General features: G+C 44.2%; 1 protein-coding gene across 1 annotated transcript in view; it reads right to left on the reverse strand.

Annotated features, from left to right (window-relative positions):
* The window catches only part of LOC145359668 (protein unc-13 homolog C-like), a 396,096-nt gene that overhangs the window by 240,721 nt on the left and 134,465 nt on the right, over nucleotides 1–20,910 (reverse strand). Inside the window, 3 exon segments of the mRNA XM_080214409.1 lie at nucleotides 10,314–10,455; nucleotides 17,587–17,814; nucleotides 20,419–20,638. Coding sequence (XP_080070535.1) covers nucleotides 10,314–10,455; nucleotides 17,587–17,814; nucleotides 20,419–20,638 — 590 coding nt within the window.

A 20,910-nucleotide genomic window follows, 5' to 3' on the forward strand; every position in this document is an offset into this window, starting at 1 on the left:
CCAAGAATGAAAAAAAGAATGGGAGCTTAAATTAAAACAGCTGGAGTTAAGAAGGGAAATTCTCACTCTTTGCATTGAAGATATGCCTAGCTCCGCCTTAAATGCTGAGATATTCAAGTTTGACCATTTAATCTCTAAATTTGATGAAGAGGACGTGGATACATTCTTTATCTCTTTTGAAAGGGTAACACAGCATAATTGGCCAGCCCAACACCGATCCCTGTTGCTGCAGAGTTGATGGGAAAAGCTCATGAGGTTTACCTCTTCTTGTTGGAGGCAAGTGCCACAAGCCATGAGGCAGCAAAAGGACTGTTTCAAGTGTGTACCAGTTAGTGCTTGAGGCATAGAATCAGGAATTCCATACTCTGAGGAAACTGCCTGACCAGATGTAGCTGGAATTTGTATTGCTTAAACCGGTAGATATGTATGGTTAGCACTGCTGCTTCACAGCTCCAGGGTCCTGGGTTCGATTCTCGGCTTGGGTCACTGTCTGTGTGGAGCTTGCACATTCTCTTCGTGTCTGCTTGGGTTTCCTCCGGGTACTCCAGTTTCCTCTCACAGTCCAAAGATGTGCGGGTTAGGTTGATTGGCCATGCTAAGAAATTGCCCCTTAGTGTCCAGAGTAGCAGAGGTTAGAGGGATTAGTGGGTATAAAACATAGGGATATGTGGGTAGGGCCTGGGTGGGATTGTGTTCGGTGAAGACTCCATGGGCCTCTTTCTGCACTGTAGGGTTCCATGGTTCTATGGTTCTATATGGGTTGCTTAAAAGTGAGGCCACCTACAAAAACCTTTGTGAAGTAATTCTCCTTGAGGAGTTCGAAAACACCATACTTTTCCCAATAAGAAGTCAGAGAGAAGTACCAGGGGCTAGGCAGGCAGCAACCCAGCCAATTATTATCCACAAACTCTCATTCCAAAGGAAACCCGTCCCTGGTCATCCCCAACCATGGGGCAGCACGGCGGCACAGTGGTTAGCACTGCTGCCTCTTAGTGCCAGGAACCTGGATTCAACGTCAGCCTCAGGTCACTGTCTGTGTGGAGTTTGCACGTTCTCCCCGTGTCTGCATGGGTTTCCTCCGGGTGCTCCAGTTTCCTCCCACACTCCAAAGATGTGCTGGTTAGGTTGACTGGCCATGCTAAATTAGTGTCGAGGGTTAGCAGGGTAAATGATGGTTACGGGAGTAGGGCCCTGAGTGGGATTGTGGTCGGTGCAGGCCTGATGGACCAAATGGCCTCCTCCGGTATTGTAGGGATTCTATTTCTTTTCTAAATCAACCAAGGAGGATAGAAGGTGGGAGAATGTTTGGAAACTGAGCACCTGTGGGAGAGAAAAGATGGCTGGAAACTCAGAGGACCCTCCTTAGGCCAGAAAGGATGAGGCTGAGAAGAGGAGTGAAGTCAAGAAGCTTGTGTGGATCACAGTAGGACATCTCCACTAATTGCTGGAGGTTACACAAAAATCTATGGGATTAGCTGGGACACACTAACCCTGCATTGAGAAAGGGAGGGCAGAGCAGTTCAGGCTAGTGCTCTGTCTGTGGTGACACATCCCTGTAGACGTAACACTGAGTGTAGGTGAGTTTATAAAAATTCCTGAGAGTTACACGGATTTTTCTCAAAAGGAACAGTGGCCACATGGCTCCAGAACGGGGCGAGTAAGCCTACAGTGATATTGAGAGATACAGGGCCAATCAAACTCTACCTCTGAGAAAAAGCACGATCTTTCCACCAAAGAATACAGTAAGTGCCAAGTAGTTGGTAATGGCGATTAAAGGAAGGCACATGCCCATCCCCTTACATTAGGTACATCTGGAGTGTAACTGTGTGTCAGAGCGGTTACCACTAGAGTTGTCCTGTTTCCCAAATAGACCAGAAACAGTGAGTATGATGCCCAACTCAGTTGAAGAACCCCTGAAGAGTAGAACCATAGAATCCTTACAGTACAGAAAGAAGCCAATCGACCTATCGAATATGCATCAACTCTCTGAAAGGCTGTTCCACCTAGTCCTCCCCTCAGTCCTATCCTTGTAACCCTGTGCAACCTAAGCTGTACATCTTTGGACTAAAGGAGGAATCCAGAGTACTTGGAGTAAACCCACGCAGACACGGGGGAGAACTCCACATGGACAATCATCCGAGGCCAGAATCGAATCTGGGTCCCTGGCCGAGTGAGGCAGCAGTGTTAACCACAATGCCACCCTACTGTCTGGAGTTGAACATTCACTGGGGGGGACAGTAGTGCTCTGGGAATACACTAAACAGGTTAGAGAATCTCCTGGACATTTGCAATAATAGAATCAAAGAAAGCTCTGCAGTCCTGCCACATCTAACTGTAACTGGTGGTGGATAATTAAACAACTCACAGGAGTAGGAGGCTCCACAAATAACACCGGTCTCAAAGATGGAGGAGCCCGGCACACCAGTGCAAAAGATAAGGCTGAAACAAGAATGGAGGGGGCAAAGAATGTGTGTGTGTGTGTGTGTGTGTGTGTGTGTGTGTGGGGGGGGGGGGGGGGGGGGGGGGGGGGAAGAGTGGGGAGGGGGCTAAAGGGGAGAGTGTCATTATCAGAGTAGTTGAAAGCACCTAGTTTGAAGTCCCATACGCTAAATTAAAGGAACTTATACTTTGCTACATTGTGTATACAAGTTAGAAAAATAACTGACAAGCAATTAAGCAATGAGGCTTTTTTTTAATATCTACTTAATTGACTATTAATATCCTGGGGGTAAGTGGGGGGGAAGGGATTCATTAAGAAGCATAAAAAAAAACTTCATAAAAAATACCATAATTAAAAGATGAAGAAAAGTAGCTTTTCTCAGAACAGTAAACGTGAGTTTTGTACCAAGCTCCATTTCGTGATATGCTGTAGGAGCGAAAGCATCAGTTTTTCCTTCCAGCATATCAGCAGTGAATAGTTAATAGATTGTAATTAGTTCTAAGTATGTTATCTATTCAATTCAGAATTGGAGGAGTGCTGCTGCTTTTGTTTTTGTTCTGTTCCTCTGACACCAGGAAGGAATACCTGGACTGTGCAGCTAATTAAAGCAGCCAAGAGTCATCCTACTGCCGCAGAGCAACCTTATGTGGCTCACGAGACGCCAGCTGGACATCCCACAGTTAACCGTTCATGCAATAACTGACAGCAAGTGCCAGCCTTATGCCAGGCACCTTTTGCTGTCCACGTTGCCAGGAGTGCTAAATCTCAATTTGACTTTGACCTATGTATGATTGGAACACTCTCATCCTACAAATAAAGGCTCATTTTACTTTATTTATTCATGCATGAGAAGCCTCATTTGGCACGTCTTAACTCAGCCAAATGGAAACACGTTACAAGTTCCTCTCACACTGCAGAATCCATTTGTAAATTAATTGATACTAGGCTTTCGACCTCACCTCTTCCATCATTCTTTTGGGTAAATCAATTGAACCAAATTGAAAGAATGGAGAAAAGATTTACTAGTATGCTATCGGGATTTGATGGTTTGAGTTACAAGGAGAGGCTGGATAGACTGGGACTTTTTCCCCTCGAGGGCAGGAGGCTTAGGGGTGATCTTATAGAGGTCTATAAAATAAAGAGGGGCATAGATCAGCTAGACAGTCAACGTCTTTTCCCAAAGGTAGCGGAGTTTAAAACTAGATGGCATAGATTTAAAGTGAGAGGGGAGAGATACAGAAGTGTCCATAGGGGCAATTTTTTCACACACGGGTTGGTGACTGGAACAAGCTGGCGGAGGCAGTAGTAGAGACGGGTACAATTTTGTCTTTTAAAAAGCATTTAGACAGTTATGTGGATAAAATGGGTACAGAGGGATATGGACCAAATGCAGGCAATTGGGACTAGCTTAGAGGTTTAAAAAAAGGCACGGCATGGACAAATTGGGCCGAAGGACCTGTTTCCATGCTGTAGAACTCTATAAATTGAAACAACCTCAGGGTCAAAACAAGAAGGGCAGCTCCCAAAAAAGAAGGGAACTGCCTGAATGGGAAACAAAATGAAAAGGAAACTTAAATCATTAAAACAAAATTATAGAATTCTATACAGCAGAGGAAGGCCATTCGGCCCATCAAGTCTGCACTGACCACTATCCAATCTAGGTCCTATACCCATAACCCCACGCATTTACCCTAGCTGGTCCTCCTGATACTAAGGGGCAATTTAGCATGGCCAATCCATCTAACCCGCACATCTTTGGGCTGTGGAAGGAAACCCACGCAGACACGGGGAGAACGTGTAAACTCCACACAGACTGTGACCCAAGCCAGGATTCAAACCCGGGTCCCTGGCACTATGAGGCAGCCGTGCTACACTGTGCCGCCCATTAAAGGGGTCAACAATACACCCCAGTCCCTGTGGTGCACAACAAGATCTTGATGGTGCTCTCAGACTCAGCACGCTCCCTCTCCAGGAATACCCGGTCGCCAATACAGCAGTGATAGAGGTGCAGTCAGGTCGGATGATCCCCTTCTGTCACCCGTTGCCTGGATTTGCTCATAGCTCATTCAGCTAGGCCAAGAGCTGGTCCACGGGGGTGGGGAGGGGAAGAAGGGTCCTTCATCTTTCCCACTCTCCTCTACACTGGATGCCCATAAATCAGGAGTATGGGACTGAAGTACAAACAAAACATCAACATAAAATTTTTAGATAACTAAAAAGGGAATGCAACCTATAACAATTAGCGTAGACATGGTCCATGGACTCCACAGGATCAGGAAAAGGGCAGGTTTCTTGGGAGCCCATGAACCAGTAAGTACATCCCTTATGTTGGAGTAATTACTTCTTGCGCATGTTTTGGCTGTAAAAACAGGCACTTTCAAGCTCCAATTATCTCCCATCCCTTTGGATTCCTCCAATCATTTCTTATACCATCAACCAGTAATCAGCATTGAAACTTTTCTTCATATTGCCTCCAATTTTTTGCAGATCTTGACTCAGGAGTGCACAGAAGATTGTGCGCCAAAGAAGCAAATCCACGTACTTCCCAACCGGAAACTATGGGGATGAACAATGATAGCCACTGCTTGCTGAAGTCCAGCCCCGAGGCGTTCAAGTCAGGTGACCCTGACCAATACAAGAAAGCCAGACATGATCTAAGGAGATCCATCAAAGATTCCAAAAGAGAGTACTGGACCAAGCTAGAGTCCCAGGCTAGCCACAGAGACCCTGCTGACTACGGCAAAGTCTACAAGACACAACAGGCTACAAGATGAAGGCATGTAAAATCACTGACTCCAATGCGCCCCTCCCCGTTGAGCTCACTGCATTCTATGGCTGTTTTGAGCAAGAGGTCAGCCCTCCACCCTGGAAGCCTCGGATGAACCTATATCCAAGTCACCATTGCAGATGTCAGAGCAGTCTTCTCGAAGGTCAACCCACGGGAAGCGATTGGCCTGGATGGGGTACCTGTTTGAGCCATTTCAGAATGGATCTGAAACATTCATTCGGATCCTGCGTGGACCAGCTGGTGAGGTATTCACAGACATCTTCAACCTTGCCTTACAACAATCTGAGGTCCCTATCTGCTTCAAGAAGATGATCATCATCATCCCAGTACCAAAGCAAAGCCAGGTAGCGTGCCCCACAAGGCTGTGTTCTCAGCCCCATACTATACCCCTTATACACCTATGACTGTGTGGCCAACATCCCCTCTACAGTGGTAAAAATCACAAAGATGGCTACCTGGCACATAAAAAAGTTACCTGGGAGAGAGACATTAAGCAGGCACTGACTTTTAATGCAGACAAATACTTGAAACTAAAAACACGCAGGGCAGACAGTTATTTAAAGTTAAACATGCAGGAATCAGATACTGCAGGAAGCCAGTAGAAAGTGTGGGGCACTTTTAAGATAAGGACAGACCTAGGACAATAAGGAGATAGCCATAAGTGGGAACGGGAATACATAAATGTAGGAAAACCAATTACTGTATATATAGACCAAAACTAAGGCATTGATAATCACTGATAGAGGAAATGTATCCCTTCTATGAAACAATGCAATGTTAAATGCCAATGTCTGTATACATCTGGCTGTAATGTTGTGTTAAACTATCGATCCTACTTAACTATAACGATGTGTTAAGTAGCTAATGTCCGGACTATCCACTGTCTGAAAGGTATAAAACTAAACCGCTCGTATTATACTATTGAGTAGCTGCCCAGTACTGCGAAGTGCCAGTGCCTTTTCTCCACGAAGCTTCGGTAAATAAACTGTATTGTTGCACCCCCAGTCTGACTCCGAAGTGGTAATTTCAAGTTTGCTGATGACACTACCGTAGTGGGTCGGATCTCAGACAATGATGAGACGGAGTACAGGAAAGAGATAGAGAATCTGGTGAACTGGTGTGACAAGAATAATCTCTCTCAAGGTCAACAAAATGAAGGATAGTCATAAACTTCAGGAAGCAGAGTGGAGAACATGCCCCTGTCTACATCAACAGGGACAAAATAGAAATGGTTGAAAGCTATAAGTTCTTAGGCGTCCAGATCATCAACAACCTTTCTTGGTCCCCCCATGCCAACACTATAGTTAAGAAAGCCCACCAACGCCTCTACTTTCTCAGAAGACTAATGGGATTCGGCATGTCCGCTACAACTCTCACCAACTTTTACCACAGAAAGCAATCTTTCTGGTTGTCCCACAGCTTGGTATGGCCCTTGCTCTATCTAAGTTACAAGAAACTACAAAGGGTCATGAACGAAGCCCAGTCCATCACAAACCAGCTTCCCACCCATTGAATCCATCGGTACTTCCTGCTGCCTCAGAAAAGCAGCCAGCATAATTAAGTACCCAACGCACCCATTCTCTCTTCCACCTTCTTCCGTCGGGAAAAAGATACAAAAGTCTGAGGACACGTACCAACAAACTCAAGAACAGTTTCTTCCCTGCTGCCATCAAATCTCTGAATGGACCTCCCTCACATTAAGTTGATCTTTCTCTACATCTTTGCTATGACTGTAACACTACACCCCTAATACCGTCTGTGCATTGGTTTTTAAAGGGGCCTTGTGGGCCAGCAAGATGATAGAAACCTGAAACGCTAAACATTCGGAAGATTAAAACAAAATACTGCGGATGCTGGAATCCAAAACCAAAACGGAAAATGCTGGAAATTCTCAGCAGGTCTGACAGCATCTGTGGAGAGAGAATAGAGTCAACGTTTCGAGTCTGTTTGATACAGCTCTAAGAAAGGGTCAACCAGACTGAAGACGTTGGCTCTATTCTCTCTCCACAGATGTTGTCAGACCTGCTGAGATTTTCCAGCATTTTCTGTTTTTGTTACACCACATATTCAGCCCTTTCGCAGCTGACAACTTTCTGGGTTGAAATAAGCAGAAGAAATTATATGCTCTGTGCATGATGCGAAAGTGGTGTCGAAATGCTTTCACTTTTTGTCTGCACACAAACAGTGCTTTCAGCTAGACTTAAGCTGGCTTTTGATTACGCTTGGAACAGCCGCTAAGCAGAGATTTAGTGGTTTGGAATTAAAAATCACCGATTGTGCCAAGGTACAAATATATGCATATCCCAGACTAACATTTTCTACTGACCTACATTAATGCTTCAAATGCTGAAGGATTCAGGGATGTGATTCAAGCTATTGTTGCTATAGCTATTAATCTCAGTACACGTGCCAATAAATATAGGCCAGGAAGTAAACAGTATAGCACTGTACCTCACAGTGAGACGAGGCGTTGCATTTTATTGACAGATCAGAACCCAGTGCTGATCCCTGCCATGGCTGTTTCAGGGACCCACTGCCCATCCCCTTAAAAGGACATCAATCTGTCCCCTCCAGGTGCTGTGGGTCAGAGGGCTAGCAGCTCAGCACTCCCATCTGGAATCATGGAGACCCTATAGTGCAGAAGGCTGCCATTTGGCCCATCGAGCCTGCACCAACAACAACCCCATCCAGGCCCTATCCTTGTAACCCCACATATTTACCCTGCTAATCCCCTGAACACTAAGGGGCAATTTAGCATGGCCAATCAACCTCACCCACACACCTTAGGAATGTGGGAGGAAACCGGAGCACCCAGAGGAAACCCACATAGACACGGGGAGAATGTGCAAACTCCACACAGGCAGTCACTTGAGGCTGGAATTGGACCTCGGTCCCTGGCGCAGTGGGGCAGCTGTGCTAACCACTGTGCCACCATGCCGCCCATCAATGGTGGCAGCAACTGGCCACGCACTTGAAAGAAAAAGATGGCATTGAAGTCTACTGCCCACCCGCCAAGGTAAGTGGGATTTGGGACGCTGCAGGTAGTCAGGCCGAGCCTCGTGACCGGGTGCTAGTGGGTGGTTGGGGAAGGTAGGGTGGATTTGCCATGACCATTGCCGCTGGGGGTGGGTGGGGTGTGGGGGGATGTACCATGGGGTCAGACAGCCTGAATAGTAGGATCTCCTGACCCCGAGTTTGTAACCAAGTTTCACGAGGCAGTCTCCTCAGGCAGCGAAAGGCCCACCTCCTGCTAATAAAATGCTACAGCAGCAAGGAGATGATCTGGACACCATCTCCTGGCTACCACTGCCATGTTACAGCACCTTTGTCTCCCAGCCTACCCTTAGAGAGCTGGTAAAATTTAGCCTGGGGAGTAAATTCAGAGAAATGAGGCAAGATTAAAACTATATTTCAATTGATACTCGGGAATTATTATGGCGTTTCCATCGATGGTAATACAGAAAAATAACCTGAGTTAACCAAGGAATAAACATGTGGTAAATAAATGAAGATGCGGAAAAGTTGTCAGCGTTTTTACAACTGCAAAAACCAAATAAATGCCTGTAGTTATTTACAATAAATGTTCAGAAAGGATCCAGTCTCCACAGACCCATCTTTGTAATAAATACATCAACAATTGAAAGCTTATGTTCAATGAGTTGGAAACTGAGAACAATAACAATTTGATTCCTTTGATTCATTTTGATGTTAAGGTAGCTTTAAAAAGGTTTCATTTCATTACAGTACTTCCAGAGGGCATTAAAACAAAAAGGAAATAAGGGAGGATTTTTGAGACTGAGAGACAAAGAGGATGGTGCCGGTTTCAGTGTTAGGATACCCATGGGCAGAATCTTCTCCCCTTGGAAGAATCTGCTGTTGGAACCACATGCGGGTCTCTGTCCTGGTGGCGTCTGACTCCCAACTGCTGGCGTCTGACTCCCAACTGCTGGCGCCATCTTCCCAGAGGCAGCCAATCAACAGGCAGATTCTGGGAGCCTGATCCAATCAGGGACAGCAGAGGGAATTGTAGGTGGGAGGTCCAAATGGAGAACTCGAGGCACTGGGCGACTGGCAGCACATCCGGCAGATGTGGCTATGCAAGTGGGAAACCATGAGAACGAGGTAGAGACATCCTCTGATGACTTGGGTGGCACAGTGGTTAGCACTGCTGCCTCAAAGTCCCATGGACCCAGGTGAAATTCCAATCTCCGGTGAATGTCTGTGTGGAGTTTGTAGCTTCTCCCCATGTCTGTGTGGGTTTCCTAAAGGTGCTCTGTTCTCCTCAGCCCCATCCCCCCCCCCAAATCTAAAGATATGGGGGTTAGGTGGAATCACCATGCTAAATTTTCCCTTTGTGTCAGGGGTAAATATCTGCAGTGACAGGGATAAGGCCTGGGTGGCATTGTTGTTGATGCAGCAGCAGTGGGCCAAATGGCCTCCTCCAGCTATGTAGGGATTCTATGAATCCCCGTCTTCCACCACTACTCTTTCTGATCAGCTCACCTCCTTTCTTGCCACCTGGCTCCGAGAAATTGGGAGCCACCAATTTCCTATCCTTTCACAACGTGTTGAGGGGCTGTAGGTTGGGAGGCCTGCTCGGCACACACAGGACCAAAGCAGGATTCAAACAGAGCCTGAGGCCTGAGAATGGTGCAAATCGTCCTGAGCTGGCTTTGCACAGGTGGTGTTACTGCTCCAGTGATTTCCCCCAGCTCTCCCGAGTAAAAATCAAACATTGAAGCGCGTGCGACATTTCTAAACATAGTCTCCGTTGATTAAATTAGCTGGCAGGAAATCGTTGACAATGTTTATTGGCACTAAATCTGCCAATGCAGAAAGTTCCTCTTGTCTTGATCTTCTTGGTGTTATGACTGAGGAAAAAGTACAATTTGTTTCTGCCTTCTTTACATTTTTTTCAGTTCTTACGCTTTATTCGAAAATTGTGAAATAAAGGAATGTTGAACGAATGTATTACATTCCTTCATGTCAAACTTGTCAGAAAAATGTAATAAAATTCTCACATGAATTGAACATTCGAAGATTATCGTACACTGCAAACAATGAAAATTGTAACCGGGAACTTACAAGTGAAATTTTTCATCCCAGACCGGGTTGAGATTGCCAAAAATGGTTTTCGTTCTCCTTTTGGTTTTGCCCACTTGCACCGTGACATATGGATCACTCGAGCCAGTCTTGTCCTTTGCTTGTAACCCCTGAGCACTGAGCACTGTATGCACAAAGGAAAGGTTGAGACGTTTAACAAGTAATTTCAATTGAGATGTGTTAACATTCAACTATGAAAAAGTTTATAATGGCATCTCTTTTCTTCACTGTTCACTAATGCTGACAAAATGTCTGTTCCAAAGTCAGGGTAAGGTCATTGGTGCAGCACTCCCAAATGGGGAGCCGCCACTAAAGGGCATCTGGATCCGAGACAGTCATTACCACACCGTTCCACCAAACTTCCAACCTGCACTCTCTGAATTCAGCGAAAATGCTGCTTCCTATCTCTTCTGACAGAATAGCTGCTTTGCCTCAAGATATTTCGTAGCAAGGACAAGGTCTTTGAGTGGTTCCTGAGAGATGCTATTCAGGGATATGAGAGGCTGGAATTTACAGAGGCAGTGGGAGGGCTAGTAAAATGGCGGGGGAAGATGGCGAGAAGGAAGTCTGCCATATGGGTCATCGTACCTGCAGACGTCAGAGACGCAGTGCCTCGAGAAGACTGGGGTGGAATTCTCTGGCCGCGCTCACCTGAAAACCCGAAATTCCACCCGACTTCAATCGGCCTTTATGTGGCCCATCCCATGCCCACTAGAGTTTCAGTGGCGGGTGGGATAGGAGAATTCCGGTCTGTCTGTCCCGGGGGATGGTGGATCACCTCTGCTAGACCTGCAAGAGCTGGCACCACATGGAATTGGGGGCATCCAGTGCCTGTGGCCCTTAAACTCATAGCCGCTCTGAACTACTATGCAAGTGGCTCAATACAGGACAGCACAGGTGACATCTCAGAAACGCATCTGGGAGGTTACAGATACCTTTTCAGCAAGAACTCATATATATATATCAGCTTGGACTGAGACCAGGTGAGGAAAGATTCCAGGGCCATGGGCTTCGTCACCTTAGCAGGCTTACCCCAGGTGCAAGGTTTGATTGATTGCACCCATGTGGCCCTGTGGCTCCATGGTGCCACCTGGTGCCATTCATGAACTGCAATGGATAATTCCCCCTCAATGTGCAGCTCATGTGTGACCCCACGATGAGCTTCATACAGGCGTGTGCCCGTTTCCCAAGGTGCAACTATGACAGCTGCATCTTGGCATACTCCCATATCCCAGCCATCTTTGAGGGAGAGCAGTAGCTGGAGGGATGGCTCTTTGAGGACAGAGGGTACTCACTCAGGGAGAGGCTAATCACGTCAGTTCAGAGGCCACAAACACCAATGGAGACTCATTACAGCGAGGCTCACTCTGCAGCCTGCATACTGGTCAAGCAGGTGATTGGCCTGCTGAGGATGTGGTTCAGGTGCCTGGACCGGTCAGTGGGTGCTCTACAATACAACCCCTAGAGAGTCTCCTACATGACTGTTGTTTGCTGCACTCTCCACAACTTGGTGCTGCAGAGGGGAGACAAACTGGACCTGGAGGAGATGGAGGATTGTCACGTCTCCTATAGAAATATGTTGGGAAACATTTGTGAGACTAAGTTTAACTGTGTGAATACAATCTTGTTCGTTTAAGTTTTTTTTGTTCATAAATATTTTAATTTAAACTTAAAAATCTCCAAAAGTGGTATTGCATTTTTACTCCTGACTTCATAACATCTTCTCGTAACAAAATACAAATTGCAAATCGCTGTGATAGCTTGGTCAAGTTTCCCTTTGGGATTGGTTAACTCGGCAATGATTATCTGCCATAATAATAAAAGTAAGTTGTAAAGAGGACATAGGGAATCTACAAAGAGATACACATAGGTTATGTGAGTGGGCAAAAAAAATGGCAGGTGGAGTTTAAGGTGGGAAGATGTGACCTTCTCCATTTTGGCAAGCAGTAGAGAAAAGCAGTACATTAAATGAGTTTGCAGCTGCTGGCAGTTCAGAGCAATTTGGGTGTTCTGGCTCATGGGTCACACAAAATTAATATCCAGGTTCAGGGAGGCAAAGGAAATGTGTTTTTTGCAGGGGAATGTGATATATAGATATGGAAGTTTTACTACAGGGCATTGGCACCACTTTTGGAGTACAATGTACAGTTTTTTCTCCTTAAGAAAGGATATAATTGCATTGGAATTAGTCTACAGAAGATTCATTTGGCAGATGCCTGGGAAGAAAGGTTTAAATTAAGAGAGGTTGGATAAGTTGGTCCTGCATCTATTGGAATTTAGAAAAATGAAAGTTGAATTTATTGAAACACAAGATTGTGAGGGAACTTGATAAATTTTTAAAGATTATGTATTAGTGTCACAAGTAGGCTTACATTAACACTGCAATGAAGTTAGTGTGAAAATCCCCTAGTTGCCACGCTCTGGCGACTGTTCGAGTACACAGAGGGAGAATTTAGCATGGCCTATGCACTTAAACAGCACATCTTTTAGAGTGTGGGAGGAAACTGGAGCACTAGGAGGAAACCCAAACAGACACGGGGAGAACATGCAGGGTCTACACAAACAGTGACCCAAGGCCGGAATTGAACCTGGGTCCCTAGTGCTGTGAGGCAGCAGTGCTAACCACTGTGCCACCGTGCCACCTATGGATTATCTCCTTTATGGGAGAGAGTAGAACACGAGGACAAAGTTTAAAAATAAAGGCTTTCCCGAAGATGGAGATGGGGAAAACATTTTTTCCTCTCAAGAGTCTGTTAATCTGTGGAATTCTCTTCATGGAGAGAAGTGGAGGTAAAGTCAGTGATTATTTTTAAGGGCGAATCAGATAGATCTGTGATAGGCATTGGAGTCAAAGGGTATGGATGTTTCTTCAGAAGGAAATCTTCGAAATGCAACTAATGAAAATACAACAATACTCCAACTTATAAATCAAGGAAAAGGTTTAATAAAGAAACATCACCTCTACAAACCTGGGGCCCCATCAACAGGCCCAGGCAGCAAGCAATCAACGGGGTCGTCCATCTCTACTGCAGCTATATTCACGGCCAGGTATCCCTAGAGAGGGAGCATGCGGTGTCCATGGGCGCAGTTGACACCTTGCGTGCCCGCCGGACACCACAGGGGCTGGGGTGCATTATCGACCCCGATAACCACATTTTGATTTGATGTTTCAAGTTTCCTTTGACATGGAATTTTGGTTTGGGCGTGTCCCCCACCTTTTGGGGAGCTGCTCCTTTTAATTTGTCCCTCAGTTAGTTTGATTTAGTTTATTTGGTTGGTACCTGAAAAGAAGTACAAATCTGGGGTCTTGCCACGTACCACACCAAGCTCCCTACAATTCTACATAGCTCCTTATTTATAGTGAATCAGTTGGTCAGCTGACTATTATATCACTCTGTAATTGGTTCCATGCTTTACACGGTCAGCTGACCCTTAGATCTTGCTCCCATTGGTCACATTACATCCAATACAAAGTTGACACCGGTTACATTCTAACAGTAAGGACAGACTAGCAAGTAGAGTTGAGGCCATAATCAAATCAGCTATGATCATATTAAATGGTGGAACACGCTTGAAAGGCCAAATTGCCTATTCCTGCTCCTAATTCATATGTTTGTATGCATAGGCTTAATTGGGTTTCATTTTTTCTAAGTATTAAGCTACACTGTAAAACCTGACATAACGACTGCAGCTGACAATGCAACAGTTACTCTCATTGGTTTCATATTAAGCTCCATGGCAATGGACTATAAATTGGCAGAATGTTTCATGTGAAGGTTCTGTGAAAATCTAATGTGATTTGGGGATTATCCTGTTTCCAGCAAAAATTCAGGATGGCATCAAGATTAATTGAAATGCAACTGTCTCTCGTCCTGCACAGAGGAAGTCAGTAAATAAAGTCAACATCTGAATATTTTAGGCAGTTTACTCAATCATACGTTTCTCTAATTTAGTTAAACAGTGCACAGCTCTAAAAAGATTAATTCTATCAGTAAGATGTTCCAGAAGACAAGGGGATTCTTAAAGTACATTTCTGTATGTTGGAGACTATATTCAAACAGCTGTGGCAGCTTTTACAATCAGATAGATACGCTGCTCAAGAAACAAATACGGGGTCAGATACGTCGTAGGCCAATCTTGTTATGGATTGCTGGAGATTTCAACACAGCATGGGCAAGCAGGATATAGGAAGTCAGTCAGGAATGCACATTGCCAGAAACAATCTGCTTTCTGCAGTGCCAGGCTAACTTGTAAAAGCTTCCTTTCAATACTGGCATCAGTAACACATTTAATGACTAATACACGCAACTGTTGAAATGGTCGTAACCAGCACACTGTGCCTTCTCAGCCATTTGCAAAGGGATCACACTGTGCAGTTTACTTGTCCATTTGGCCCTGGTAAAGCAGAAAGCTTGACCTCAGACGTATGCTTAAAGGGGCAAACACGTTGGTATGAATATCTTAAAATCACTGCACCTTTCAAAGGATGGTTTTGTTCTTTTTGTACTTTTTTCATATTACTTATACTTTGAATTTGTGTGTGTGTGTGAGTCTGTGTGTGTGCGCGCATGTATACACGTGTACGTGTGTGTACGCATGTGTATGTGTACGTACGTGTGCAAATGTACACACGTGCACATGTGTATGTGCATGTATGTTACGTGTTTGTTTTTCCCTGTACAATTGCCTTTTCAGGATTCATGCAATCCCACCTTGCAGCTTATGCAGTTAAAGATATTTATGTCACCTCATAGTTCTATCATACTTCACTCGTGTTGTAAGACATGGAAAATAACATTAACTAGACCTGATGTTTAAGATAAAGTCATACATGCTGGAGCTACTAGTCACCAGAACAGTTATGCAGTAGAGCCAAATGTCCTTTTGTAAGATCTCAGTTCAAACAGTATGACGCAATCTGGAAGATCTGATCCAGAAAGTGATTTGGAAATAAAGATGAGGAGTTTCAGAATTTAGCTGCAAATGGATTAAATCAATTAAGCATTCATTGGTGAGATACAGGTCATCATGGATTAGGGAGTTGACATGGCTATGTTAGGTCAGTGTATTTTGGATCAAGCATTTTCAGTCCATGTTCTTAGATTTGAGGATGAAGGTTTACATAATGAAGATTATAGGGAATAGGACATTTTTATTTTTTGCAAATTGTAAGAAACTATCAAACATTCTCAAGTTACAGCATGGTTTAGATGAGCCAATAGGCTACCTCTGACTGTAATGGTCCTAAACTGAGTGTTCCACTTTTCACAAAAATCATCTTTACGGCTGCTCTAAGGCAGATTGGTCTCATTCTCATCCATTTAAAGATGACCACATAAAAGGAAATTCTACTTCACTAGCTTAAGATGCAATGCAAATTAGTTTTCTAACTTTTGTGAGGAACTAAGTTTGGAATTTTCCTGCCCCACTTACCAGGGAATCATAGCAGGTGGGGGACAGTCCATGCAAAGGTCCATTGACCTAAGGCAGGATTTTCCAATTTTGGGGCGAGTGCGGCCAGAAAATCCCAGCTAATGACTTTATCTTATGAAGTTTGTAGGGTATCCTCATTGGTAGATCTAAAAATCTCAAAATGGATAAAAACCTCAAATGAATAAATCTATTTCTGTCTCTAACCCCTCAAACAAAAGAAGCTACCTGGCATTATTTGGGGAAACTCACAGTCACAACCAACCGGCTGTGCACTACACAGATCAAATTCAAAGAGAATTATACAAAGACAATTTGCATTTCACATTCCAGGATGACCAATAGGTGTCTGCTCATCTGTTAAGACAAAGGGTCCCCGCAACCTTCCCTTCAATTCCTAATGATTGAACAATAACAATCTCAGCAACCCAAATAAGGGATCCATATTCTTTGTCAAAGACAGTGTGGAGAGGTGAAAGTCATGCGAAACGGGTGTCTGGCTTGTGGAACCAGTAGTATTGCCTTTCATAGAATCATAGAACCCTACAGTGCAGAAAGAGGCCCTTCAGCCCATCGAGGCTGCACTGACCACAATCCCACCCAGGCCCTACCCTCATATCCCTACATATTTTACCCGCTAATCCCTCTAACCTAAGCACCTTAAGACACTAAGGGGCAATTTTAGCATGGCCAATCAAGCTAACCTGCACATCTTTGGACTGTGGGAGAAAACCGGAGCACCCGGAGGAAACCCACGCAGACACGAGGGGAATGTGCAAACTCCACACCGACAGTGACCCGAGCCGGGAACTGAACCCAGGTCCCTGGAGCTGTGAAGCAGCAGTGCTAACCACTATGCTACCGTATCACCCCCTTCCTGAACTGCAAAGTCTTAATCTGTGTTTCCCATCCAACTAACAGCCTCACAGACAGGTTGAACCCCTGGCGTCATCTACACTGCTTCAGCTGGCAACTCAGTAGCATCACCTATAACATTAATTGATCTTGCATGCCTATCTCACTGTGAGAAGTCAACACCACCGGCAAAGTGAATTATCCCTCATTTTTAGTTCACCAAGCTCCATGAAGGAGTACTTCATTGGAATTTGATTCTGGACTCTGAAACCCACGTAAGACAATATTTATTTTCTCTGTGGTTGCTTCCCGATAATTCTTTCTTTTCTCTGTCCCTGTTTTATTGTATGAATGCAAAGGAGGCAACGTTGAGTCCCTCTTCCTGCATTTTGAGTATGTACAAATAAACTAACCCTTTGAGTTCATACTATCTTAAGTTTGTTGTGGGGTGATTAAGAGAAAACTTAAAAACTAAGGGGTTGGAGAATACCTATAAACAGGGAAACAAGTTGAAGCAACTTTGTTTATGCATGGCTGATGAGAAGAGAAATGAGTGTTTTTTTAAAATTAACCCCCTTCTGTCTGTAACTCTTTCTTCATTGGCTTGTTTGGAGGTCAATAGGTGTTGAGTATGCTCAATTAATGTCCAGCAGAAACAATGTAATTATTAATTTAGCTGGATGTACAGGTTTCAACAAATGTGATGGAGGTGAATTGCCTCAAATCCTATAAAAGGTACCTGGGTGAGCACTTGGCATGGCATAACATTCAAGACTATGGGTCAAGTGCTGATAGATGGGATTAGGTGGGAGTTCAGGTGATGGCGCAGATTCAATAGGCCAAAGGGCCTCTTCTGCATGTTCTAATTCTATGATTCTATGAGCAAGCCTGAAAAATGCCAAAATAAAAGTATATTCTGAACAACTGTTATAACTGAGATTATCATAGTTGCAAAGGAAAAACATCTAACCTGTTATGTTTATCTTTGCTGACCATTTGGAAGTTCCGTCCAAAACACTCTGTTTTGCTGTTTTCAAATGTTGTACATAGTCTTCCTTGGACACTTGGAATTGTTCCTGGATCAGCTCAAATATCTCTGGCTTGTTTCTCTCCCTGATTTTCATCCTTTCTTTCATGGCTGTGATGATGTTTTGTGTTTTGTCCTCTGCACCATGTTTAGAACTTTTCTCAGCTGCTCCTGAAATTGGAAATGTGAAACTAGTTAATCATTTCGAATGTTAAGTGAGTTAGCTTCGTGAATTAAAAGCCGCCAAAGGGATTCTGGTGGTTTGATCTGAGTTAATTAATATTGTTTCCTCTGAAGCTGAATTCCAAATAGCCAGCCCGCCATGCCACATAATTGCATTTTCTGGAGAAAATCAAAATGATCAGGTAACATTTTTCTTAAATTATGAACCTCGAAAAAACCCATGAGGAAAACAATATACCTGAAACCTTTGCAACTGAATGGAACAACTAATATTTTTTGTTTATTCTTTCATGGGATGTGCATTCAAAGATGCGTGGGCTAAGTTGATAGACCATGCTAAAATGCCCCTTAATGTTAGGGGGTCTAGCAGGGTAAATATATGAGGGAAAGGGCCTGGGTGGGATTGTTGGTGCAGGTTCGATGGGCTGAATGGCCTCCTCCTGCCCTGTAGTGATTCTGCGATGTGAGTATCACTGGCAGCCCATCCCTAAACACCGTGAACTGTGTGGCAGTTAAGTTTCAACCAGACTGCTATGGGTCTGGAGTTACGTGTAGGCCAGACCAGGTAAAGGCAGCAGATTTCCTTCCCTAAAGGACATGAATAAACCAGAAGGGGTTTTACACCAATTGACAATGGTTTCATGGTCATCATTAGTTACTGAATTCAAATTTCAGCAACTGCCATGTTGGGATTTGAAACCATGTCACCGTTTCTGGACTACTAGCTCAACGAAAGTACCACTATCCCATCGTCTCCCCTAAGGGTGCTTGGGCTTGGCACTCTCCAACAGCATGATTGATCTTTTGACACTTTTATGAATAGTAAAGTTAGGACCTGTCAAGATGTTAATCCATGGATAGTTCTCCCACCAAAGTTGCTAAGTTGAATGATAATTTGACTAAAAGGCAACGTCTAAATTTCTTGTAACCTAGTTTAAAATCCATAGAAAAATTCTGACCTACATCCTAAAACAGTTACAGGTTTGTCTTCAATATCTGCACGGCTCATGGGCACATACTTTTAATAACGTACCCAATACCTATCCCTTACCTTAAAGCTGGAAGTATACAATACAATAAGAGGAACTTCTGTTGTGATTGCAGGAAAAGGATTGGCAGGGACATGGAGGAGGAACAGGGAGAGGGTGTGACCAGGAAGAATAAATATGTGAGTCGGGAATGTGAGCTGGATTGAGGAAGTGACTTGAGAAAAGGCAGAGGAATAATCATACAGGATGGTTGTGGAAATGTTGGTTGGTGTCTTGAATGCTCAATGGAAATGCAGTCTGGAGTATAGGAGGACGCAAGAGGCATCCGGTCTAGGGGACCGTTGATGGCATGAGAGAATAGAATATTTGGATCGGCATTACTTACCCCAATGGACCGTTGAGTTTAGAAGTGGGAAATTACTGTCTGGGAGTTATCAGAGAGGTGGAAGCACTCAAGAGGAGCCTAGACATTTGAAAGATTGCGGATATTAGAGATCAGTAAAAACTTGAGTGAGTTGGAGGTTATAGTATGTGATGCCAGAGAGTGGTTGGGAGCACAAGAGACTGGGATAGGGGAACAGTAGGTATAACTGGAATGTAGATGGACTGAGGACAGATGCACTGGAGGGTGACTGGATTGTGGAGGGAGGAAGTTAAGATGAAGCCATCAGGGAGTTTTTGAAGCATTGATGTGGGAGGTGGATGAACTGAGGGGGAATGAGCAGAACCTGAGCATAATCTAAACTGTTATTTCAGTGCATGACTGAATGGTGCTGCATTGTGGAGTTCCTTTGAGTGAGACAACATTGACTGCATTTTACGGTAAAAATCATGGTAAGGCTGTTCCTACTGCCAAGCAAACCCTCTGGCACTGAAATTAACTTTTACAAGCGTGGAGTCCTCCACATCTTAAACATATAGGGTGGGATTCTCCGATCTTGTCTATGGACGTCCTATTGTAAGTGAGAATGGAGAACTGTGTTCCAGCCAAACTTTGAACTGTACCAGAGAATCCCAGCCATGAATGTGGACAGAGATTTCTGGTGAAATATTTAAGTTTAATTCATGCCTTCTACCTCTTGCTCTTTTAATTCCATTTTTCTTTCCCTCTCTTTATTTTGCTTTCCACACATGATTTTTGCATGGAAAGAAATATTCTAACTTGCAATTCTGGATTTAGACACTGCATGCCTCAGTGAAAAATCTTCAATCTGAATGTTTGATGAGATACAGGGCAGAATTTTACTGCCCCACCTGCCACGAGAACTGTAGCTGGCAGGACGTGGACCATGCAAATATCCGTTGACCTCGGGTGGGATTTTGGGGTCTTGGGGTGGGCACAGCCGCAAAGTCCCACCCACAGTGTCACATGGCCTGTTCACAAAGATCCTGGTTTTCCTGAAGAGGGCTCCCGATAAGCGTCAGCTGCGTCTTGAATGTCCACGCAGAGTCAGTGGATAGCGGTGAGCACAACGAAAGACAAGCACCATTCACTGGCTGCTGACTGCTAAAGTCCAGACCATCAAATTGCGACTACTTCTCCTCCTGCTCACCCTCCTTCTTGCTCCCAAAACGTAAAACATGTCAGCAAAAAAATACTCACGTTGTAAGCAATCAGCATTTAGAAGGTCTTGACACTTTTCATGGCATTTGACACCACACTCTGTACAACGCATGCCTTGCCTGGCTATGCCCCAGAGCAGGCCCTCGCATTCATAGCAGTAGGTAGGAGTAGTTGCTGTCCAAACCTCAAAGTTATGTGGAGTAGTTGATGATATTGGGTAGATTAAGGCCTGCAACGTCTTCTTATAAACATGTGCTTTCTGTTAAAAGTAGGATCCAGAAATGTCTGATTTTGTTATTTTGAAACACTGCTTTAAAAGCATTAACAAAATCTGGCTCTGTGACATTGACTACAACATTCCATGCTGTAACTAGATTCATAAAATTGGCAAGGCATTAAAATGGTTATTACTGAAAGCTTCCACATCATTCTTGATACAAGTAATCTTCTTACATTACTCTTGTCAATTGATCCATCCAAATCTTTTACTTTCAATTCAGTTAAATGTATTGTTGCAGATATATTTGGCAT

This window comes from Carcharhinus amblyrhynchos, chromosome 28, assembly GCF_965287045.1.
Source record: "Carcharhinus amblyrhynchos chromosome 28, sCarAmb.v2.hapA, whole genome shotgun sequence".
Lineage (NCBI taxonomy): Eukaryota > Metazoa > Chordata > Chondrichthyes > Carcharhiniformes > Carcharhinidae > Carcharhinus > Carcharhinus amblyrhynchos.